Below are 21861 nucleotides of genomic sequence, written 5' to 3' on the forward strand. Positions count from 1 at the left end.
CAGAATCTGGCACAGGCATTCTGAAGCCTCTGTAACTGAGTTTTTGCACGAGATAACAAGCAGTTTCCAATGACCGTATCGGCGTAGTTCAGTTTTGACAATACAAGGGTGTCACAAAGTTTTATTCGCATATCTACACTTAAATAGTTCCGAATCTTGTATAAAACTGTGAGGCGGTAAAAACAATTACGCGTAATTTCTAGAACGTGATTCTCAAACTGCAGTTTCTCGTCCATAATTACTCCCAGGTTTCTGGCTTCTGACACGCGAGGAATGATTTCGTCTAGAATACGGACCTGTGGGTTGCGTAGTGTTGTATTTGCCACTTGATTTTTGGTACCTAGTATTAAAAACTTTGATTTCAAAGGATTCAGAACTAAACTGTTTTTCTTAGACCAGTATGCAACCTGATTGAGATCTTGATTTAATTTTGTAATGGCTAAATTAGTATTTTCAGGCTTAAACGAAATATACATTTGTAAGTCGTCAGCAACTTCAACACTCATATTTTCCTCCTATCAGGCGTGGCTCACTCCGCGATTTCGTCGCTTTGCTACAGGTAGCTAAAAGTACATCCGTTCCGCCCCAATTTTGGGGAAAGCCATAAGTCGCGCGTGGCGCTGTCGCCACCTAGCGGCCATATCTGTGCTGATCGTAACAGACGCGTTTTGTTAGAGAGTGAGTCTTCTGTACCTAGTAGGTACTATTATTTATTCTGTGCCTGTATTATGATTTGAGTGCTCAGTTACAATAAAATTATATACTTATTCCAACACAAAACAACACATGGCGACCCTACCAGTCTTATGCCATTCAGTCAATTTTTAGACGAAATATAAGTAATCACAATCAGTTTATTTGTTGCATACAATTAACACTTACAGTTCAACTTTACATGCTAATTGGAATTACATTTCTTAACAGCTAACAACATTCATTTTTCGAATAAATAAGTAGAGTAAATCAGTGAAACTGAATCACAATATTTTGAAACACACATAAACATCTATTTCAATGCGGCAGCCACTTCGCCCACTTCTGCTTCGATCTTCGGTGATGTGCTTCAAAAATGGGTCTAATAAATAACTAGAACTTGCTTAGCCTATAGTCTTTTGTAGGTATTATACGTTTGCCCAAGCTGGCCTTAAATGAGACGGACGCACGGACCTAGAGAGTAAACCGGATAGTGTACATTAGCCAAAAAGTGTGTCCACATGAGAAGTCAAGGTGGGCCGTTGCATCTCTTTCTAATTAGGGTGACCATAAGTCATATGTATGTGGGATATTAGGATAACATTGAATATATAGTTTGGCCAGGATCTTTTCTTATTCATGCATAGTTATATCAGTTATAAAGAATCATACTGTCTTTTCGCTGTACTAGTATTATGGCGTAAAAAGGGATGGATATAGTTTCTTTTTTCTCTTCTGTACAACGCTTCACACAACCTTAGGTACTTAATTTAGTTGTTCTAAAAACTGTTATTAATAGGAGTAGATGCTGGACCACAAACATGGTCGATCCTCAGGAAGGTGGTCCGCCGTAACGTCTGTCAAGAATACAGGTATGAGTGAGAGAGATAGAGAGACAGATATGCTGACAGAACCAGAGGGTCTACCGCGAACCGCATTCGACGTGTCGCCCCTCTGTCACATTTACGTACGAAAGTGCTACAAAGAGGCAACACGTCGAAAGCGGCTCGGGGTAGGCTCTCAGGACACCCCCACTGTCCTGAGAGCTTTTTACAGTCTTTGCCGCGTAAGGTCCCAGGCCCTTTATAGCAAGCACTAGCCGCCCCTTTCTCAGCACCCATCATATAGACTGCCGCTTACCGCTTAAAATATCTGGCCGCCCTAGGCCCGGGCCTACTCGGCCTTAGGGCAAATCCGCCACTGCCACAGGGTCGCGTGGGACCCCTACGCCCGTTTGCTATAGTTTTTAACTAGGACGCTTGTCACTGGAGCATAGACACCGAAGTTTGCATCGTTTGAAAAGCATCTTTCTCTGTCTCTGTGATTACTCCTTTATAGGAGTAAAAGAGAAAGATGCCCGCAATTTGCGAGCCTCGGTGTTCACGGTGGTAGGGCATTTGTGTGAAAAGAGAAGAGTCGTGAAATGTAAAGAAACTAGTGATGTGCCGTTCCCAATAAATTTTCCAAAGAGGGTAAATTCCTAGTAACGTTTCTGGTATCGTCCCAAAAGTCAGTAAATTACCATAAAGTTCTATTTTTCTTTTATTATCAATGTGTTTTTTTATTATTATAACAATGTATAAATGTGTCTGTAATGTTTTAATTTAAACTTGCCGAAATAAATACATACCTATTCATATAAACTTACTTTTAAGTACGTAATAAGAATTGTGTAACACTGCTTCTCATCGTGCCGACATCATGGTCACCCTAATGAGTTTGACAATGTTGACTTGTATTTTTATCGCAAAATGTAATAATTGTGGCTTTCTTGTGAAACAATATTCCACAATTAGAAATTCTTTCACTCCTACAACCTTTAACGCAACATTTATTCACCATTTTTAAGAAATTTTTCATTACGTGTTTTGATAACATGTCATCACACGTTAGGGATACCAATTAATATTCAAAGTTACTATAATGTCTACCATATCAAAATTAAACTTTTTTTTGTTGTGCACATGCTTGGTTAAATCAGTTAATAATATTGACATCATAATTATTTACAAATTTCTTAAAAGATATCAGAACCTTACTCTAAATATAGCACTTAAATAATATAAGAAGGTATTTAACTTCAGTAGTATATTGATATAAATACTACCACAATGGTATATTTTTAACATTGGCAACATGTGCGAGTGAGACACCGCGACCCACCTTTGCTATCTCAAGTGGACCGTTTTCACTAGTCTGGTAAGAACGTCTTTCTGGCTCGGTGATAAGGTTAAATTTAGTATAGCAAAAAAAGTGACAGTTCACTCCATCTTATAACTTCATGGACGGACGTTATATGAATATTTGTTCAAAGATTTTTATTCCTTACCTTGACAGACAACTACTGAATTCACCACTGCTATCTCGGCGGCGTAAGAAGCCGTCAGAGAGTTCAGACGACGAGTGTTCCGGCTACAGCGAGGTCAACGGCCGCAACTACCGCGATCTCGAGAGCTTCCAGAAGGCTCAGCTCAGGAACAAGGTAAAGATTAAGACATAGGTAAACATCATTTTGGGGGCGTCAAACGAAGAAGTCAAATTCAATGCGATCTCCTATGTGAGGCCAATTCTAATATAATGTTCCTTTGTCAATTACTGTAATTCATCGTTCTAATGAACATACTTGTAAGTACCTACAATCCTAAATATGAACAAGATATCTTTCTATTAAGCCAGCGCAGATCGTCCCTTCCTTTTCCATCTAATGGGCATTCGCTATTTACCGCCGTGTCAATTCACTTTTTATGAGAGTTATGACTCAAAAGAGTAGCAAAATCCCTAAGTAATTTCGGTATCAACAACTTTAAAAATATACATATGTTCTGATTCCTAGTTAAAACGCGCCGGCGGCACGGCGGCGGCAGCAGTAGCGTCCGAACCCCGAGCCGGGCCGCGGCGGCAGCTTGTCATGCACAACAAGGCGCCTATGTGGAACGAGAACAGCCAGGTCTACCAGCTCGACTTCGGCGGCCGCGTCACGCAGGAGTCCGCCAAGAACTTCCAGATCGAGTACCACGGGAAACAGGTGATGACATGTCACTAGAGCTCGTCACAACAAGCCCATGTGGAACGAGAACAGCCAGGTCTACCAGCTCGACTTCGGCGGCCGCGTCACGCAGGAGTCCGCCAAGAACTTCCAGATCGAGTACCACGGGAAACAGGTGAGGACATGTCACTAGACCTCGTCACAACAAGCCCATGTGGAACGAGAACAGCCAGGTCTACCAGCTCGACTTCGGCGGCCGCGTCACGCAGGAGTCCGCCAAGAACTTCCAGATCGAGTACCACGGGAAACAGGTGAGGACATGTCACTAAAGCTCGTCACAACAAGCCCATGCGGAACGAGAACGGCCAGGTCTACCAGCTCGACTTCGGCGGCCGCGTCACGCAGGAGTCCGCCAAGAACTTCCAGATCGAGTACCACGGGAAACAGGTGATGACATGTCACTAGAGCTCGTCACAACAAGCCCATGTGGAACGAGAACAGCCAGGTCTATCAGCTCGACTTCGGCGGCCGCGTCACGCAGGAGTCCGCCAAGAACTTCCAGATCGAGTACCACGGGAAACAGGTGAGGACATGTCACTAGACCTCGTCACAACAAGCCCATGTGGAACGAGAACAGCCAGGTCTACCAGCTCGACTTCGGCGGCCGCGTCACGCAGGAGTCCGCCAAGAACTTCCAGATCGAGTACCACGGGAAACAGGTGAGGACATGTCACTATAGCTCGTCACAACAAGCCCATGCGGAACGAGAACGGCCAGGTCTACCAGCTCGACTTCGGCGGCCGCGTCACGCAGGAGTCCGCCAAGAACTTCCAGATCGAGTACCACGGGAAACAGGTGAGGACATGTCACTAGAGCTCGTCACAACAAGCCCATGTGGAACGAGAACAGCCAGGTCTATCAGCTCGACTTCGGCGGCCGCGTCACGCAGGAGTCCGCCAAGAACTTCCAGATCGAGTACCACGGGAAACAGGTGAGGACATGTCACTAAAGCTCGTCACAACAAGCCCATGCGGAACGAGAACGGCCAGGTCTACCAGCTCGACTTCGGCGGCCGCGTCACGCAGGAGTCCGCCAAGAACTTCCAGATCGAGTACCACGGGAAACAGGTGATGACATGTCACTAGAGCTCGTCACAACAAGCCCATGTGGAACGAGAACAGCCAGGTCTATCAGCTCGACTTCGGCGGCCGCGTCACGCAGGAGTCCGCCAAGAACTTCCAGATCGAGTACCACGGGAAACAGGTGAGGACATGTCACTAGACCTCGTCACAACAAGCCCATGTGGAACGAGAACAGCCAGGTCTACCAGCTCGACTTCGGCGGCCGCGTCACGCAGGAGTCCGCCAAGAACTTCCAGATCGAGTACCACGGGAAACAGGTGAGGACATGTCACTAAAGCTCGTCACAACAAGCCCATGCGGAACGAGAACGGCCAGGTCTACCAGCTCGACTTCGGCGGCCGCGTCACGCAGGAGTCCGCCAAGAACTTCCAGATCGAGTACCACGGGAAACAGGTGAGGACATGTCACTAGAGCTCGTCACAACAAGCCCATGTGGAACGAGAACAGCCAGGTCTATCAGCTCGACTTCGGCGGCCGCGTCACGCAGGAGTCCGCCAAGAACTTCCAGATCGAGTACCACGGGAAACAGGTGAGGACATGTCACTAAAGCTCGTCACAACAAGCCCATGCGGAACGAGAACGGCCAGGTCTACCAGCTCGACTTCGGCGGCCGCGTCACGCAGGAGTCCGCCAAGAACTTCCAGATCGAGTACCACGGGAAACAGGTGAGGACATGTCACTAGAGCTCGTCACAACAAGCCCATGTGGAACGAGAACAGCCAGGTCTATCAGCTCGACTTCGGCGGCCGCGTCACGCAGGAGTCCGCCAAGAACTTCCAGATCGAGTACCACGGGAAACAGGTGAGGACATGTCACTAAAGCTCGTCACAACAAGCCCATGCGGAACGAGAACGGCCAGGTCTACCAGCTCGACTTCGGCGGCCGCGTCACGCAGGAGTCCGCCAAGAACTTCCAGATCGAGTACCACGGGAAACAGGTGAGGACATGTCACTAAAGCTCGTCACAACAAGCCCATGCGGAACGAGAACGGCCAGGTCTACCAGCTCGACTTCGGCGGCCGCGTCACGCAGGAGTCCGCCAAGAACTTCCAGATCGAGTACCACGGGAAACAGGTGAGGACATGTCACTAGAGCTCGTCACAACAAGCCCATGTGGAACGAGAACAGCCAGGTCTATCAGCTCGACTTCGGCGGCCGCGTCACGCAGGAGTCCGCCAAGAACTTCCAGATCGAGTACCACGGGAAACAGGTGAGGACATGTCACTAAAGCTCGTCACAACAAGCCCATGCGGAACGAGAACGGCCAGGTCTACCAGCTCGACTTCGGCGGCCGCGTCACGCAGGAGTCCGCCAAGAACTTCCAGATCGAGTACCACGGGAAACAGGTGATGACATGTCACTAGAGCTCGTCACAACAAGGCCATGTGGAACGAGAACAGCCAGGTCTACCAGCTCGACTTCGGCGGCCGCGTCACGCAGGAGTCCGCCAAGAACTTCCAGATCGAGTACCACGGGAAACAGGTGAGGACATGTCACTAGACCTCGTCACAACAAGCCCATGTGGAACGAGAACAGCCAGGTCTACCAGCTCGACTTCGGCGGCCGCGTCACGCAGGAGTCCGCCAAGAACTTCCAGATCGAGTACCACGGGAAACAGGTGAGGACATGTCACTAAAGCTCGTCACAACAAGCCCATGCGGAACGAGAACGGCCAGGTCTACCAGCTCGACTTCGGCGGCCGCGTCACGCAGGAGTCCGCCAAGAACTTCCAGATCGAGTACCACGGGAAACAGGTGAGGACATGTCACTAGAGCTCGTCACAACAAGCCCATGTGGAACGAGAACAGCCAGGTCTATCAGCTCGACTTCGGCGGCCGCGTCACGCAGGAGTCCGCCAAGAACTTCCAGATCGAGTACCACGGGAAACAGGTGAGGACATGTCACTAGAGCTCGTCACAACAAGCCCATGTGGAACGAGAACAGCCAGGTCTACCAGCTCGACTTCGGCGGCCGCGTCACGCAGGAGTCCGCCAAGAACTTCCAGATCGAGTACCACGGGAAACAGGTGAGGACATGTCACTAAAGCTCGTCACAACAAGCCCATGCGGAACGAGAACGGCCAGGTCTACCAGCTCGACTTCGGCGGCCGCGTCACGCAGGAGTCCGCCAAGAACTTCCAGATCGAGTACCACGGGAAACAGGTGAGGACATGTCACTAGAGCTCGTCACAACAAGCCCATGTGGAACGAGAACAGCCAGGTCTACCAGCTCGACTTCGGCGGCCGCGTCACGCAGGAGTCCGCCAAGAACTTCCAGATCGAGTACCACGGGAAACAGGTGAGGACATGTCACTAAAGCTCGTCACAACAAGCCCATGCGGAACGAGAACGGCCAGGTCTACCAGCTCGACTTCGGCGGCCGCGTCACGCAGGAGTCCGCCAAGAACTTCCAGATCGAGTACCATGGGAAACAGGTTCATTAATCATTACATATACCTACTCGTAAATTATAATCCTTGCCTAAAACCTTATAGTAAATTATTAACTATGGGAACTTAGAGCTACCTAACCGAACCCTAACTTCCCATTGCCTTGCTGGCATCCATGGATCCATGTCAATTTCGGTGATGCTATAGAAATATTATTGGGAGCAGTTTTATCCCAAGGAAACAGTGTGATATGATAAAGCGGTAACACTTTCATCTTGTAGACATTCTCAAGTTTTGAATTATTTCTGCAGGTAATGCAGTTCGGGCGAATCGACGGCAACGCGTACACGCTCGACTTCCAGTACCCGTTCTCAGCGCTGCAGGCCTTTGCTGTAGCCCTAGCCAATGTTACGCAGCGCCTCAAGTAAACGTCGACAACATGCCAGCGCCACCTTTGCAGTCCTCCCTACGTCGCCTATGCAATCTTATAATTTATAATACCATGGGGCCTGGCCAAGTCACAATCGTTTATAGAAATAGCCAGTTGAAACTTCAATAAATGTATGGAAATAAATGTGATCATTTTCAAAGGTGTCATCCCGATACAATATACATTTTTAATTTTCGATTGGCATTTGTCGATAATCGATTCATCTTGGCTGCGGCCTCAATGCACGCTACGGTCACCAGTCCTCGGTACGTCATTTGTTCAATGTTATTCCAGCATTTTGATATGCTTATCTTTGGGGTAACGAAATGTGACTTCAAACTTAGATCTTGCGTTCCCATTCCTCTATTTAGCATACATTTTAAGTGAGAGCTTTACCAGTTACCACCAGCTCACTATTGTGAATTTTTCCATTCGTATTATAGAAGTTTCCTTTTTATAGAATATCTACAGTTCAACTTCAAGTCGTTACAAATGTCAGTTCCATAATACCAATGGGAGATTCCCCAATGTACCATGGCTGAAGATGCTTAGACGTGCGTTTAATTCCTGAATATCCATACTTTTCATGGTGGATCTCCGACCGAACGTAATTTAGATAGCGGTTAGCATAATTTTTTGCAGTGGCATGCATAAGTAGGTACCTACATAAGGGACAAGTAGTGAGTGGACTATAAGAGTGACATGTATTTCAGTGAAAAATATAGTTAAATTTGGCGCTATATTTGCTAATCTTTCCGCCAAAAACCTGTAAATTCAGTATTCAGTGAGTTTTCTTGTTGTTAATTAACGTAACACTGGATATCGAATAAGTGAAATTATGGTCGTGACTTGCTAGCTATGCTGCTTTATATCAACATTCGATAATGTGCCATAGCACCCTCTGCTGAGGACGTTGAAAATTGAACTTTTTGGGACTAATTTGCTCGCTTAGTGTACTGTACAAACAGCATCGATTTAAGTATAGTATAGGTAGATAGTTGTATGTCAGAATATACAATTATCATCAGTATTTTGTTATTTTGATGTTGTATGTACGATAGCATCGCTTGCATCGGCCCAATAGCGTAGGACATATACAGATATTTTGTACACATGCTTAGATAGGTAGCTTCGAAGTATTTCCATCCGCGGCCGCGGTATGGTTAGTGATGTGCCGTTCCCGGGAAAATTCCCTTGATGGGATTATTCCCGGAAACGTTCCCGGGAAATTTCCCATATGAAGGGAAAGTAGGGGAATTTTGAAATTGCGCATAGATATACTATTTTATTATCAGCAATTCAGTCAACACTTAGCATCTTAAACTTTTTTTTAAAACATTATAAACTGTATCTCATCCGCCTACGTAAATTCCCTATACTCCCGGGAAATTTCCCATTCTTCCCGGGAAATTTCCCATTCTTCCTGGGAATTTTCCCATAGTTGCTGGGAATGATTCCCCGGCCAAAATATGTTTTTTTTACAATAACACGTCATTATTCAACAAAATCTATACAAATCATCACAGTTTAATCAGGGTCAAAATAAGTTAGGTACTAATAAGAATAGTGGAGTTCCGTAAGCTTTTTACCACGAAATTCTCCTAATACGAGTGTTAAGGACGGGTTTTTGTGAATGCTTTTTCATTAAATTATCAAAATATCCAATAAAAAAAACTGTAGCCATAATTTTTTGGAGATTAAAAAAAAATTTTTTTTGATCTATTTGTATGGAGAAAAATTCGAAATGGTCTGACTTCGTTAAGATTTCGCATTCAGGTACATCAGGAGCTTAAAGTGATACCATTTTTTTTTAAACATCATAAGTGGCGAATGTTGTAAGCAATTTATCCACTTTGCAAGTTTTTTTTGGGATACCACTTTGCACTTTACGGTTTTTAGCTACTTTATTTTACTAAACGCAGTTACTTGTCGTTATAGCTAGCTTTAATTAAAATTGTAATACACTTAATCTGTTCCAATATTCCCCTGATTGGGAAATATTCCCGGGAACACCGGGAAATTTCCCAGGAATTTCCCATATGGGAATATTCCTTGTTCCCGGGAAATTCCCACGGCACATCACTAGGTATGGTACAATTTGCGCCCCTACAGTCTCTATGAACAGTAGTTATGTGTACAGAAACGCAATGTTTTAATTTAAAAACAACTCATTATTCATACGGAGAAATTTCCATTTTACCGTTGTTGATAATAATAGGTAAACATTAGGACATTTAACTTATTGTATTAACTGAACATGGGTGGACCTTATGCCTTTACAATAAGAGTTACCAAGTCAGTTAACAGTGTGGACGATGGTACATTTGCCATCAAATATATAGTGACGGCCAAAACGGCCAAATATATTGGAACACGTCCTAATTTCTATGGAAACAAAATTGTGTTACGATATATTTTATTTTATTACCTACTTCTATTTGATGCTGAGTGCATCCATCTCAAGTACCAATAAAGAAAAAGTACCGAAAAAAAATTTGGCTGTTTCATACATTTTGGCCGGTCCATTTTCTATGGAAGGGTAATTTTTTTTTCGCGATATCAGGATTGGTCCCACAGTGAAAGTTGCTCAGTATAATCCCAAAACCTCCCTGGCAACAGGAATGCACTTATTTTTTGGCCACCGTGTATAAACCGCCTGTGGAATACCATCACATCACAGAAATATATTGATGTCAAGAAAACAGATAAATGTTGTATAGTATAGATTATTTTGGGGCCGTTAAACTCGTGTATTGTCCAATAAAAAACCCTAGGCAATAAAAGTTTGACAAAACATTGCGTCTCTCGTAAAGACTGTTGTAACGGTAAACTGTACCCAAAGGACGAGAGTAAACAATATTTAGGTACAATTGTTAAATATTTTGTCACAATAGACGGTATGCCACCGGTCCTTGTGAAAACTGTATATTGGCCTATAGTTAACGTAATTTAGGTACATTAAGTCAATGTTGTTGGTCCATTTTTAATGACCTTTAGTGTCATCATCTTGAAAGGTACTCATACTTTGGGGCGTATAAAGAAACGTAAAACATAATATATAGGTACCCACTTGTACCAATTTGTATTCGCGCTCGTCGGCGTCGTGCACTGATCTTGAAATTAAATTACATATTAGTCTTATTTTACGATTCTAAATACGCTCCTTTCACACAGAATTTTATGTACTTATTTCAGAATACTCTGTAATATTTTAAATTATTTGGTTAGTATATAGATGTTATTGCACTGAATTTTTCATATACACCATGTTCATTGTTTCCTATTAAATTGTAAAAGTAATTAGGTACCTCAGTATTATTTTGTTTTAATGTTTTCATTTGTTATTTTGTTTGTAGTTTTCAATTATTTGTTGAAGTTCGGGCTAGCCCGTTCCATAGGTTAAAACGACTGTACATTTTCTAGTCGGAATGAACTAAATCGGTTGCCTCACTTGCCTCTTCTTGATATTATCCCGATTATGCATAGATTATAGATATTAGATATGTTCTTATCATGGCAAATAAGCTGATCCGGAGTCTGAAAGGTTTTATCGGTTTTTTTATTTGTGACCGGCTTGCCCACATCGTCCCATTCTATTACTATACGTTCCTTTAACAATGTAAGTACTGTAACTACAACTGAAAGTTTGTTGTTGGCCTGGTAATTGTCGTTGGTTCAAATTCGGGTAATATTTTTTGTCACTCGAACCCTGCATAAAAAACGCACCTAACCCCTGTTGAAATCCGACCCGAAGCGTGGAACAGCAAACACTTGAAATGTGTGACTTAAGTGTTGACGCTTATAACAAAGTTGCTGTAGTTTTTTATGACGAAGACTTATGTTATTCGACTCTTGTTTGTATAAGAAATAATCTTTCGAAACGACACCACATTGATGTGACATTTGAGATATATGAGGGACTTCACTCGAATCTGGAGGACTTTAAGCATTAATGATATTTATTTTAATTTTACATTGGTTAATTATAAAATGGCTTGATTATGAAATGTTGAATTGGATGGCCCACAAGACTTCAGCGTAACTACATATACCTTATTTACGTGTATTTAACCCTTTGATCACCAAAGGGGTCGTCCAGAAATCATGTGATCGTTTAGAGGGGGGGTGGGGGTAAGAAAAATATCACGAATGATCACGATGGGGGAGGGGGGTCAGAGCAGATATCACCTGTATTTTTTTTTCAAAGCGGGAAAGCCAAAAACAACTATTACTCAAAAATTTAATCATATCAAATAATCCGCTCTATTTATATGCGTATTTGCCTTTAAAAACATTCTATAATTATCACGTGATCTTGTTGCGTTAAATTCACCAAGGGGGAGGGGGGAGTCAAAAATAGGCCAAATATGATCACATGATTTCTGGACGTCCCCATAGAAATCAACTGAAGCGTGCGGCTATAGTCCCAATATCCACCTTCGTGCATTCCGACAGTGTTCATGATGAAGCACCGCACACGACGCCGGGCGTGAGGCGTGGCGTTCGAAGGGTTAACTGGCCACCTAATAAGACAGCACACATGTTTGCCCCCAACGGGTTAATGCGGCTATAACTTTCAGAGTTAACCGAAAGATCAGTTATTAAAACTTTAGTTCAGCACGTTTGATTATCGTTATAGTAGAACATAGATAATATTATGTGATTGTGTAATTCGTTCTAACGCCGGTCTTCGGTCGAACATACATACAGATGTGCAAGTTGTAGGAAGTTTCCAATGTTTCTGGAAACTTTTGAAATTTCACATGTATTCAAGTAAGATATTACGGAAATCTGTCCATAGGAAATTTCGAGAAATTTCCATTTACGTTTCGAAATTTTGGAAATTTTCCGTGGGCACATCAGTAAACATACATATCTCTGGTTAATTACGATCGGGACGGTTTCCTTTCCGCTCATTGGTTTAAGACTGCACATAGGAACATATATTTTGTGATACTCATTTTATTGTTTTTCTAAGTAATTATAGTTAAGTCACGGTATTCTAGGTGTATAGGCAGAGTTGGATTTGTTTTGTTTGCGTGTTGTAATGTAAATGCCTGGAGTGATATGTGTGAAACAGATTATTATCTTTACACTCGCACATGAAGTGACCCCTGACCTTAACACATTCGACACCGCGTACCCGACTCTCGGGCACTCGTAAACTTTACTCAGATGCCGGCATACCCGCTAGTCGGGCAAGAGCTATAAACCTACACGCGACGCCGAAGTGCCCGACAGGCGGGCAAGCATTGCATCTTCACTACCTCAGGGCTGCCACTGCCACTAACAGAAAAAATTGTAAGTCTTCTGATTATTATGTGGTCGAAAAGTTGGTACAGTTGATTATTATATTTTATTACTTCACTTTGTATTTATATTTACTTTACCTAATGCGATTACAAAATAAAAATTCTTATTAGTTGGTTACGTGAAATTGCATACACGGGTATGTATCAATAGGAGTTAGAATTAGGAGAAGAACAAAACGGGGAGCCTAAACAGATGAGACAGCAGATTTAATTTTATCCACGTACTTATACCAAAGTTACTTGGCACAGCCCTGAGCGTCCGCCGCTTGCCCGACTAGCGGGTTCGCGGCGTGCGGCATTGAGTTGCACGTCGTTGCCCGACTAGCGAGTACTGTCGGTTTCTGGGGTATTGTTTGAAATTTTGCCTGGTTGCGAAAGTGTTAAGACCTCACTTCGCTCGGTCGATTATTTTATTTAACCCTTTCACACATACCAGCGTAAATGGTAGAAATGAGCCAATGTAATATAGTTACACTATGAAAAGTCTGCAACGATTTTGATAGCACACGCAGTGCGAGAGTTATTTTAAACGTCAAACTTCTATGAAATTATGACGTATTAAAATCACACTTGCACTGCTATGAAAATCGCTGCAGACTTTTATTGGTCTAACTCTAATACCTTTATAGAATGCGTTGCCAAAAAAATTGTCGTTGGGAGGTTCTCGGTATTCAAAGGGTTAATACGTAAAATAGTAGATATAATCGCCATCAGATATATCGAAGCGGCCAAGGTGCTCAAAATATCTGCACATGCACTTTACCGTTTTGATAATAAAGGTTTTGTTCAGATATGCATTTGTGAACACCTTGCCCGCTACACTACACCATCGTATCTCAGGTTCTGAGAAAAAAATATTTCGAGGCATTTAGTTCCTTAGCTTAAGAGCCCATCAACGTGCACACTAGCGCCACTGCTATGAAGTCAAAACAAAAACGGCCGTTTTAACTTTGGACGCATAGATCGACGAATCCAGCAACATAAAAACTAGTTTGATGTATTCAAAAGGTACTTAAATACAAAATACAGTACGTAGCGGCCCCCTTTTTTAAATACCAATCGTTAAATTTAAATAATCACGATTATTTAGCAGTGACGCTAGTGTGCACGTTAATGGGCTCTTAACCTTTTGGACGCCAATGACCGATATATCCGCACCGCAGGTTCAACGCCAAAGACTGATTATCGGTCACAGACCACAGAGCAAAATAGACCTACGTACATATACATAAAGTTCAATTTCAGTTTCGACACTTCGGTGACGTGGCGTCCGGGTGACTGCTTTTGTGTTTGACACGGCGTCGAAAAGGTTAATATTAATTCCTTAATTTTGTTTCAAGCACATCACTTCAGGCGACTATTAGTTGATTTGTTTCGTTGAATGTTGACGTGTTATTTGCCCTCAGTCGCTTTTTATTTGGTGTTTCACTTGTCATCTGTATATATGTACCTACTATAGTGACAAAGTGTAAATAAAAAATATTCTCCAGACATATCTGTGTTTTATTGAAAACGATCTCTTATAATAAATAACTGCAGCGACAAGGTACTTTACAGGGTACTTTACACTGTCAGATCTCAGCTAACTACTGACACATTAGAGAATATCAGGGTGCCTAGCCAAGGTGACAATCGCCTGCGCTACGACAACGAAACGCTTTGTCTTTTTATCACTCTTCCATATTAGTGCGACAGTAACAGCGCAAACGATTGGCATGTTGGCTACGCACCCAGGTCCGTATAAAGGGTAAACTACCCTTTGGGACTGGAAAATACCAGCAATTGGAGCATTCCATGAAGTTGTCCTGTGCAGTCAAGCGTAAAAATATGGGTTCACACATCATACTCAAAAATTATGTCCCATAGCTCCCGAATTAAGAACTATGGGACATATTTTTGAGTAAGTTGTATGCACCCATATTTTTACACTTGGCCGTACAAACGCGAATTTTTTGAAGACTTGCTGGTATAGGAGTTTCTTTTTCTGTGACAAATGGTCAAAAATATGCTCAGAAAAATAATCATCAGCTTTAAAGGCCGAAATACACGAAATAAAATGCGTTTGTACGGGACAGCCCGTGGAACGCTTCCTTGGCATCTATTTTTATAGGAAGCCCACTACTGCTTCAAAATAAAGATGGGTACAGTCGCCATCATATATCGGAGCGGCCAAGGCGATCACAAATATCTGAACACGCCTCTATTGTCAAGGCGCTATAGAGTGCGTGTTCAGATATTTTTGTGCACGTCGGCCGCTCCGATATATCTGATTGCCGACTTACTTACTTACTGCTTACTGTAGGTATGCCAACTATAGTATGGTGCCTACAATAGGGCAGTTTACCCTACCATTAAGTTACAGTTCGTAATGACTCGAGCACTCAGTTATAATTCTAAAACACCTGATATTTTACTTTGCAGGGTCACCCAAAAATACTTTGACAAACATTTTTACTGCTGCATATTATTGATAATTTAACAAACGTTTGCATTTGTGTATCAAAGCTAAGGGTGGTATTCCACCTGTACAATTTCTTTGTCCAATGCGCATTGCGTCTCACTCTCTCATTAAGCAAAATGTGAAACGCACATACATATTGGACATAGGGAATACCACCCTTCCATCCTTAAAGAGAGAATTTTTTATTATGATGAATATTCCTAAAAATATCTTTGTCAACGTATTTTTAGGTTAGGTTGCCCCATGCACGTAGGGGTAATCCCACGACAAGATAGCTAAAGAAAGGACGCTTAGCACATGGAATTTTGTACATTGACCTGTTCCTATCTTCATCGCACGTTATATTGCTGTCTCGCCCATGATAGCAGCGGTCAATGACACTGTGCAAGCGAGACAGCAATATAATTGTGCGCGTGCGATAGAGATAGGAACAGGCGGTTCAATGTACGAAATTCCTCGCGCTAAGCGTCCTAGTCACTACTTCATTGAGTGTATGTGTATCATTCATTCATGAATATCATGATGCAAATTTAGCGTTAATTTATCTTTAAGTGTTACTTAATAACTTGATAAATTAACACTTAAATTTGCATTACTAATAAAAAACACGCAATGAAATCGCGACTTACATTATGCTTTCAGTGCTTTCTGCTACTGACATTGTCCACTGTAGCTCATCTGTCGCTCATGTGTGGCTTGTGGTTCGCTCGTGTGTCGCTAGTCGCTGTCGCTGCTCTGTCCTGGCACGTAGTCGTCGTCGTCCTCGTCAGAGATGTCCAGGTCTTCCAGGTCTTGGAACAGGGACTCGTCCACTTTCACCGCGTCGCCTGGAACGGTTAAGAGTAAAGATAACATTTGTTCAGTTCTAGTTATTTGACGACCAGGCTTAGTAGGTAGTGAACTAGTGACCCTGCCTATGAAGCCGATGGTCCCGGGTTCAAATCCTCGTAAGGGCATTTATTTGTGTGATGAGCACGAATATTCCTTCCTGAGTCATGGGTGTTTTCTATGTATTTATTAATTTATGAATATTTAAACACCATGGGACTATTAAACGCGACAGATTTTAAAGGTGTATTCTTGACCGCATTTAGAGACTAAAATGACAAAGTTTCCTGAAATCGATCTTGTTTTAGAGATAATGTAAATTTTTGTGAAAATTTGTTTCCATAATAACTTAGTGAAAAACGCCTTTTTAGCTGTGCCGCTGCCACAATATGACTTGGTTTAGACATAGGGTAATTGGCCAGTAGTAACTAGCCGGCTTTAGTAACTGGCCGCCCTAAACTAAAAATGAATTCTATTCACATATAAACAGAATTCTTTTTAGTATAAGGCGGCTAGTTATTGAAGGCTGGCCAGTTTTTGAAACCATATACTAAAATGAACCAGAGTTGGGCAAAAATTAACTTGAATAAGAATAAGAATAAAAACAGAAATTTTATTCTTATTCAAATCGAGTTGAATTAGAATAATTCTTGCACTAGTATTTTAGAATAAAATTAAGGTGAATAAATCATGTGACTTTCATTTTAAATGCGGAATAAAAAACAGAATAATTATTCTAGAAGTAGGACTATTCTAAATAAGGGTTTATTCAATTAAAATGTTATTTAGAATTAAGTTAATTTTTGTAGTACAATCGGTTATATTTATTTTTGTAAGTTGATTTTTACCCTTCTATTTAAAAGTCGGATTGAATTGATATTTGTTACTTTAGTTTAGGTATAGTACACATTGAAGAGTTCCGCTATACACTATCTAGTTCTATCCTCCGATCAGGATGCTTAGCCAATATGCCAAACGTTAACGCTCCGTGGAGTTGCGTAGGTATAGTCTCTCTCTATCACTCTTACATATCAGTGCGATAGAGAGACAGATAGCGTTTCGTTATCGCAGCGCAAACGATCGGCATGTTGGCTACGCACTCAAGGTGCCTAGTCAAGATGACAACTTTTCTTTTTAATTTAATAACCAAATCATTAGGTAAAATTTAGCTGTTCTGGGGGCCTAGCCAAGATGCCAATCGCTTGTGCTCCGACAACGAAGCACTTCCTGTCTCTATCACTCTTACATATTAGTGCGATAGAAAGACAGAGATAGCGTTTCGTTCTCGTAGCGCAAACGATTGGCATGTTGGCTACGCACTCTTTTTATAATTAGTACCTATACGGTACCCAGACCACATTTTTATTCGTGGAATATTATTTCGAATAAAAATCATGATTATATTTATTTGATTAAGAATATGTTATTCTCATTCAATTTTTTCTCATACGAATTATTCCCGACCAAAATTATTTGAATATTTTTGACGGGAATAAAATCGAGATGATTTTATTCCGACAAATTCTTATTCAAATAATGATTTTATTCTTGAATGCCCAACACTGAAATGAACCCTGTTTATAGGTGAATAGAATTCATTTGGTGGCCAATTACTGAAACCGGCCATCATCATCATCATCATCAGGCTATATTAGTCCACTGCTGGACATAGTCCTCCCCTAAAGAGCGCCAAAGCGCCATGTCTTCAGCTTGCCGCATCTGCCTGCAGCCTTTCGCAGATCGTCATCCCACCTGGTCGGAGGGCGTCCTACACTACGTTTGCCGAGTCGCGGTCTCCACTCAAGAACACGTTTACCTCAGCGGTTGTCGGTTCTTCGTGAGATATGGCCAGCCCACTGCCACCGGAACCGAAACCGAACCGCACTGAAACCGGCCAGTTACTGGCGAATTACCCTATCTACTGACAGACATTAAAGTTTTGAAGGAAAATTCAATTTCTATCTGTTGTTGCCTCTTCGCTTACGGGATGCCCATAACGATCTTGACCAACTTACCATCATCCAAGAACTTCAAGTCGGACTCGTTAAGCGTGGTGTCCCTCAGGAAGAGCTCCTTGCCAGTAAGCTTGTTCCCGCCCTTGGCCTCCCGCTCGCGCTTCTGCGGGATGCCCATGTCATCTCAGCCACCTTACCGTCACCCAGCCACCAGTCGAGCGTGGTGTCTCAGGAAGGGCTTGCCAGTGAGCTTATTGTAGCGCTTGTGTTCACAATTATATACGATCCAACCAACTTACCATCATCCAAGAACTTCAAGTCGGATTCGTTGAGCGTGGTGTCCCTCAGGAAGAGCTCCTTGCCAGTAAGCTTGTTCCCGCCCTTGGCCTCCCGCTCGCGCTTCTGCGGGATGCCCATGTCGATCTCGAACTGTTTCCGCCACACCAGGAACGACTCTACCGTCACCCGCGTGCCTTCGAACCTTTTCTGTAATTGAACGTAGGTTGTGTTGAGTTGAGGCAGCCAATTGGAAAAAGCGGGAGATCTAATAAACATGTGATAATTTTTCGCCCAGAGAAACTTCGGTAACTACATAAAAAAAAACATAGTAATACAAAACCCTAGTGGACCCGGCTATTGGTTAAGACAAATGTATAGCGACCGGCGTCAGCATCGTACGCTTGAAGCATACGTTCTGTGGCCTTCAGGTGACAATGTCATGTCCAGGTATGTGCATGGCTGTTATCTAAATGGTGAAAGAATTATTTTTATATGATCAACAGTAAATGTTTCACAACTGTGACAACAGTAAATAATAGAGAATTTAACCTTTCACGATTTTTACACATTATTAAATTGTACAATGGGACCATGGTATAATAATATACTCCGCCTGGTACTCCATTCCGAGATTCGCGTATGACCTAACTGACACGCGCCTACGTCATCATGCTGTTTACAGGTTCTCAAACTTTGAAATGTGGGAGAATTTTAACCAACGGTGAAAATTATTTTAACGGCATTAATTTTAAGTTATTCATGTAGAAACATAGTAAAATAAAACAAATCGAATGTATTAAATTAAACTTTATTTATCTATACAAGACAAACGTTTAAAAAACTAATTCACAGTTACACATTAATTACCAAGCTTACGACGTGAAAAGTTTGGAAAACACTGCGACTGCTGGCACTGAGCGAGAAGGAAATAACAATTAACACGCGTTCGACAAGGATGACGGTCAGGGCATGAAGTTATCTAGATCCGAATTGTCAAATGTGCACAGCGCTATCCTGTGTTGCCAGTAGTATAAACAGAATTACCCGAAAGTCTGAAATTTCTTTCGTGAATCGGAAGATATTGCTAACGAGTAATTAAAAATGACGTGTTATTGTAAAATTTAAGCTAAAATACATATAAATGAAAATTATAAAGAAATATTTTAACTTATTAACCATAGGTATAATGTACCCATGTAACATGTTATGTTGAAATTAAGTGGCAATGTTATTGTGACGTAGGCCCGTGTCACTCTGGGAATGGAAGACCATGTTTTATTAGACCATGAATGGGACTTAATCGCTTATTTAAGTTTTAAGATTTCAAGGTTATGGAGCTTAATAATAGAGTATTTGTAACACACCTGTTCAGCTTCCTCATCAGCCTTGATTTTGGCGAGCACCTGTTCTTCTCGTTCCTTCTTGACGCGGTCCCAGTGGTCACTGAGCCATTCCTGCCCCGCTGACACCAGTGTGAAAATCATAACCATACCTAAATTTTCTTTAGCCTGAAATGATTATGTAAATCATGTGTATACATTGACAGACTTAGGTTTTTAGATTCATGTTTTTTAAATCTATTTTTTTATAAGGATCGGGTTTCGTCACAGTGACGATGTTATCCCCGTAATGATTCACCTGTTAAAGTCAGCTTTAGACTCACAACTTACGATAGTTTTACCCCAGTCCTACAGTATTTTATTTATTTCAGAATAAATAAAAGAATACCATTTTAATAAAGTAGTGTACTAATCTAAATACTAATGCATATTTGAATATTATTGAACACAGTGACAGAATTAGGAGAAACATTAAAATACATATTTTACAGACCAAGCAAAATCTTTGGTCAATATTTACAATTATTGGTCACTAAAATGTTTTATAGGAAACAAAATCATTCCTTAATGCCTTCACAGCGGCAATTACCTTAACTCATAATTAACCATACTTAAAATATGAGGTTGAATCAACCCCAAACAGCAGCAAGTATGGTACACAAACTACCCAGTTAACTGTTCATTCACAATAATGAAGTCTGTTGACCGTTTCTATGCTGATACTTTTCCAAGAGAAGAGGTTATAATTTTTACTATTTCTTACTGCATTTGACTCTCAATGAAATTCACATATTATGTATCTCACATACCTGTTCTGTTAAATGTGTCAGTAATTCCTGTTTATCTACTATATCATCGAAATTCTCTTCATTCTCAATTTCTATAAGAGGCACCTCATCAGGATATTTTGCGGTGTAGGTGAAAACCAGCTGGCATGCCAGACCTTCGCCGTCGTCGTAGCCATCTGACTTTATCGGTATCGAGAACTTATGGAACGGCTGAGTTTCTATAACTGAAACATAAATGAAATAAGTTAACTAGATTAACTAGCCTATATCAAACTTCACTGCATGTAATTTCAACTATTTCTCAGACAACGTACTTTGCATATCGCCATAGTAGATTGAATCTAAAGCTTCTACTTCACTAGTCTGTTCATAATGGTAATCCATCGTTATATCTTGAGTAATTAACTATAAAATCTAATTTAACTTCATGGATATACGCCACCGCTGCTGCTTTTCAACAAAAGTGGACAGTTCAGACAGTTGACATATATTGTCACGTTCATGTGGTTGTCAATGTCAAGAATGACACACGAGAGTGGTATTTTTCTATCTTTTCTATATCAAAGTGTTTCTCCAACTTTTTTTGGTAACGGATCCCTTTTGAAACATACCGTTAACCGTGATGAAAAGGGATGGTGGCGTAAATAGGGATAAAACTGGGAAGGATAATCACCTGATAATTTCTTAAGGCCCCTGTACATATTGGGCCAGCGTGGGCCAGTCTAGGGGACGCATTTATGCGTTAGAAGGAGCAAGTGATATTGCACTCTCATTCTACCGCATGGCTGCGTCCCTTGGACTGGCCAACGCTGGCCCTATATGTACAGGGGCCTTTAAAACTACCAACACAAATTGTATGATGCGATTTAAAATATAAGGCAAACACAACTTGGCAGTCAGTTAGAACCAGGAAAATAAAATTATACTCATCCCTTTCTTTTGGGTGCTAGAGTAGTAATAAGACAAAGAAAGTTAGGTTTTGCATAGTGGGTATTATCAGTGTGGCGTCTAGGTTCTGTTGTATTACAAGGTGATAAATAAAACTCAGTTGGTCAGTCAGGTGTGCTCCGCGACCCGCCTGTACGCCATGACAGTTGACAACAGAATGTCGACTTGCAGGTAGTTCGCATTGCACTTTTATTGTATAAACGTCACATCTCTTCCTTTTTATAATGATTTATTTATTTTATTTTATGCGTTAGCCGTGCAACAATAGTTCAGTCATCTCACATCTGTTTATCTTATAACTGCTAGGTTAA

At 41.9% G+C, this 21861-nt stretch overlaps 2 protein-coding genes across 2 annotated transcripts in view; one reads left to right on the top strand and one right to left on the bottom strand.

The window, feature by feature from the left end:
• Positions 1 to 7727, top strand: part of LOC134792030 (tubby-related protein 4) — a 118932-nt gene extending 111205 nt beyond the window's left edge. Inside the window, exons 14-16 of the mRNA XM_063763152.1 lie at positions 3031 to 3175; positions 3527 to 3718; positions 7521 to 7727. Of these exons, the coding sequence (XP_063619222.1) occupies positions 3031 to 3175; positions 3527 to 3718; positions 7521 to 7637 (454 nt within the window). The 3' untranslated portion in view covers positions 7638 to 7727. The remainder of the gene's footprint in view (positions 1 to 3030; positions 3176 to 3526; positions 3719 to 7520) is intronic.
• Positions 7728 to 14862: 7135 nt separating this feature from the next.
• Positions 14863 to 21076, bottom strand: LOC134791968 (RWD domain-containing protein 1). Its single transcript, XM_063763063.1, has 5 exons — positions 20917 to 21076; positions 20624 to 20826; positions 19839 to 19982; positions 18495 to 18681; positions 14863 to 16239 (listed from the first exon to the last, which is right to left on the bottom strand). The coding sequence occupies exons 1-5, from the start codon at positions 20984 to 20986 to the stop codon at positions 16130 to 16132; spliced, it is 714 nt and encodes a 237-aa protein (XP_063619133.1). The 5' UTR covers positions 20987 to 21076; the 3' UTR covers positions 14863 to 16129.
• Positions 21077 to 21861: the final 785 nt, after the last annotated feature.

The sequence above is a fragment of the Cydia splendana genome, chromosome 7, assembly GCF_910591565.1.
Source record: "Cydia splendana chromosome 7, ilCydSple1.2, whole genome shotgun sequence".
Classification (NCBI taxonomy): domain Eukaryota; kingdom Metazoa; phylum Arthropoda; class Insecta; order Lepidoptera; family Tortricidae; genus Cydia; species Cydia splendana.

What these genes read in the sequence shown, in the direction of transcription:
- LOC134791968 (XM_063763063.1), bottom strand. Translation starts at nt 20,986, where the DNA reads ATGGATTACCATTATGAACAGACTAGTGAAGTAGAAGCTTTAGATTCA. An exon ending in CTGATGAGGAAGCTGAACAG is followed by an intron (nt 18,682 to 19,838) that starts GTGTGTTACAAA and finishes GTTCAATTACAG; the next exon opens with AAAAGGTTCGAAGGCACGCG. An exon ending in CTTGAAGTTCTTGGATGATG is followed by an intron (nt 16,240 to 18,494) that starts GTAAGTTGGTTG and finishes TAACCGTTCCAG; the next exon opens with GCGACGCGGTGAAAGTGGAC.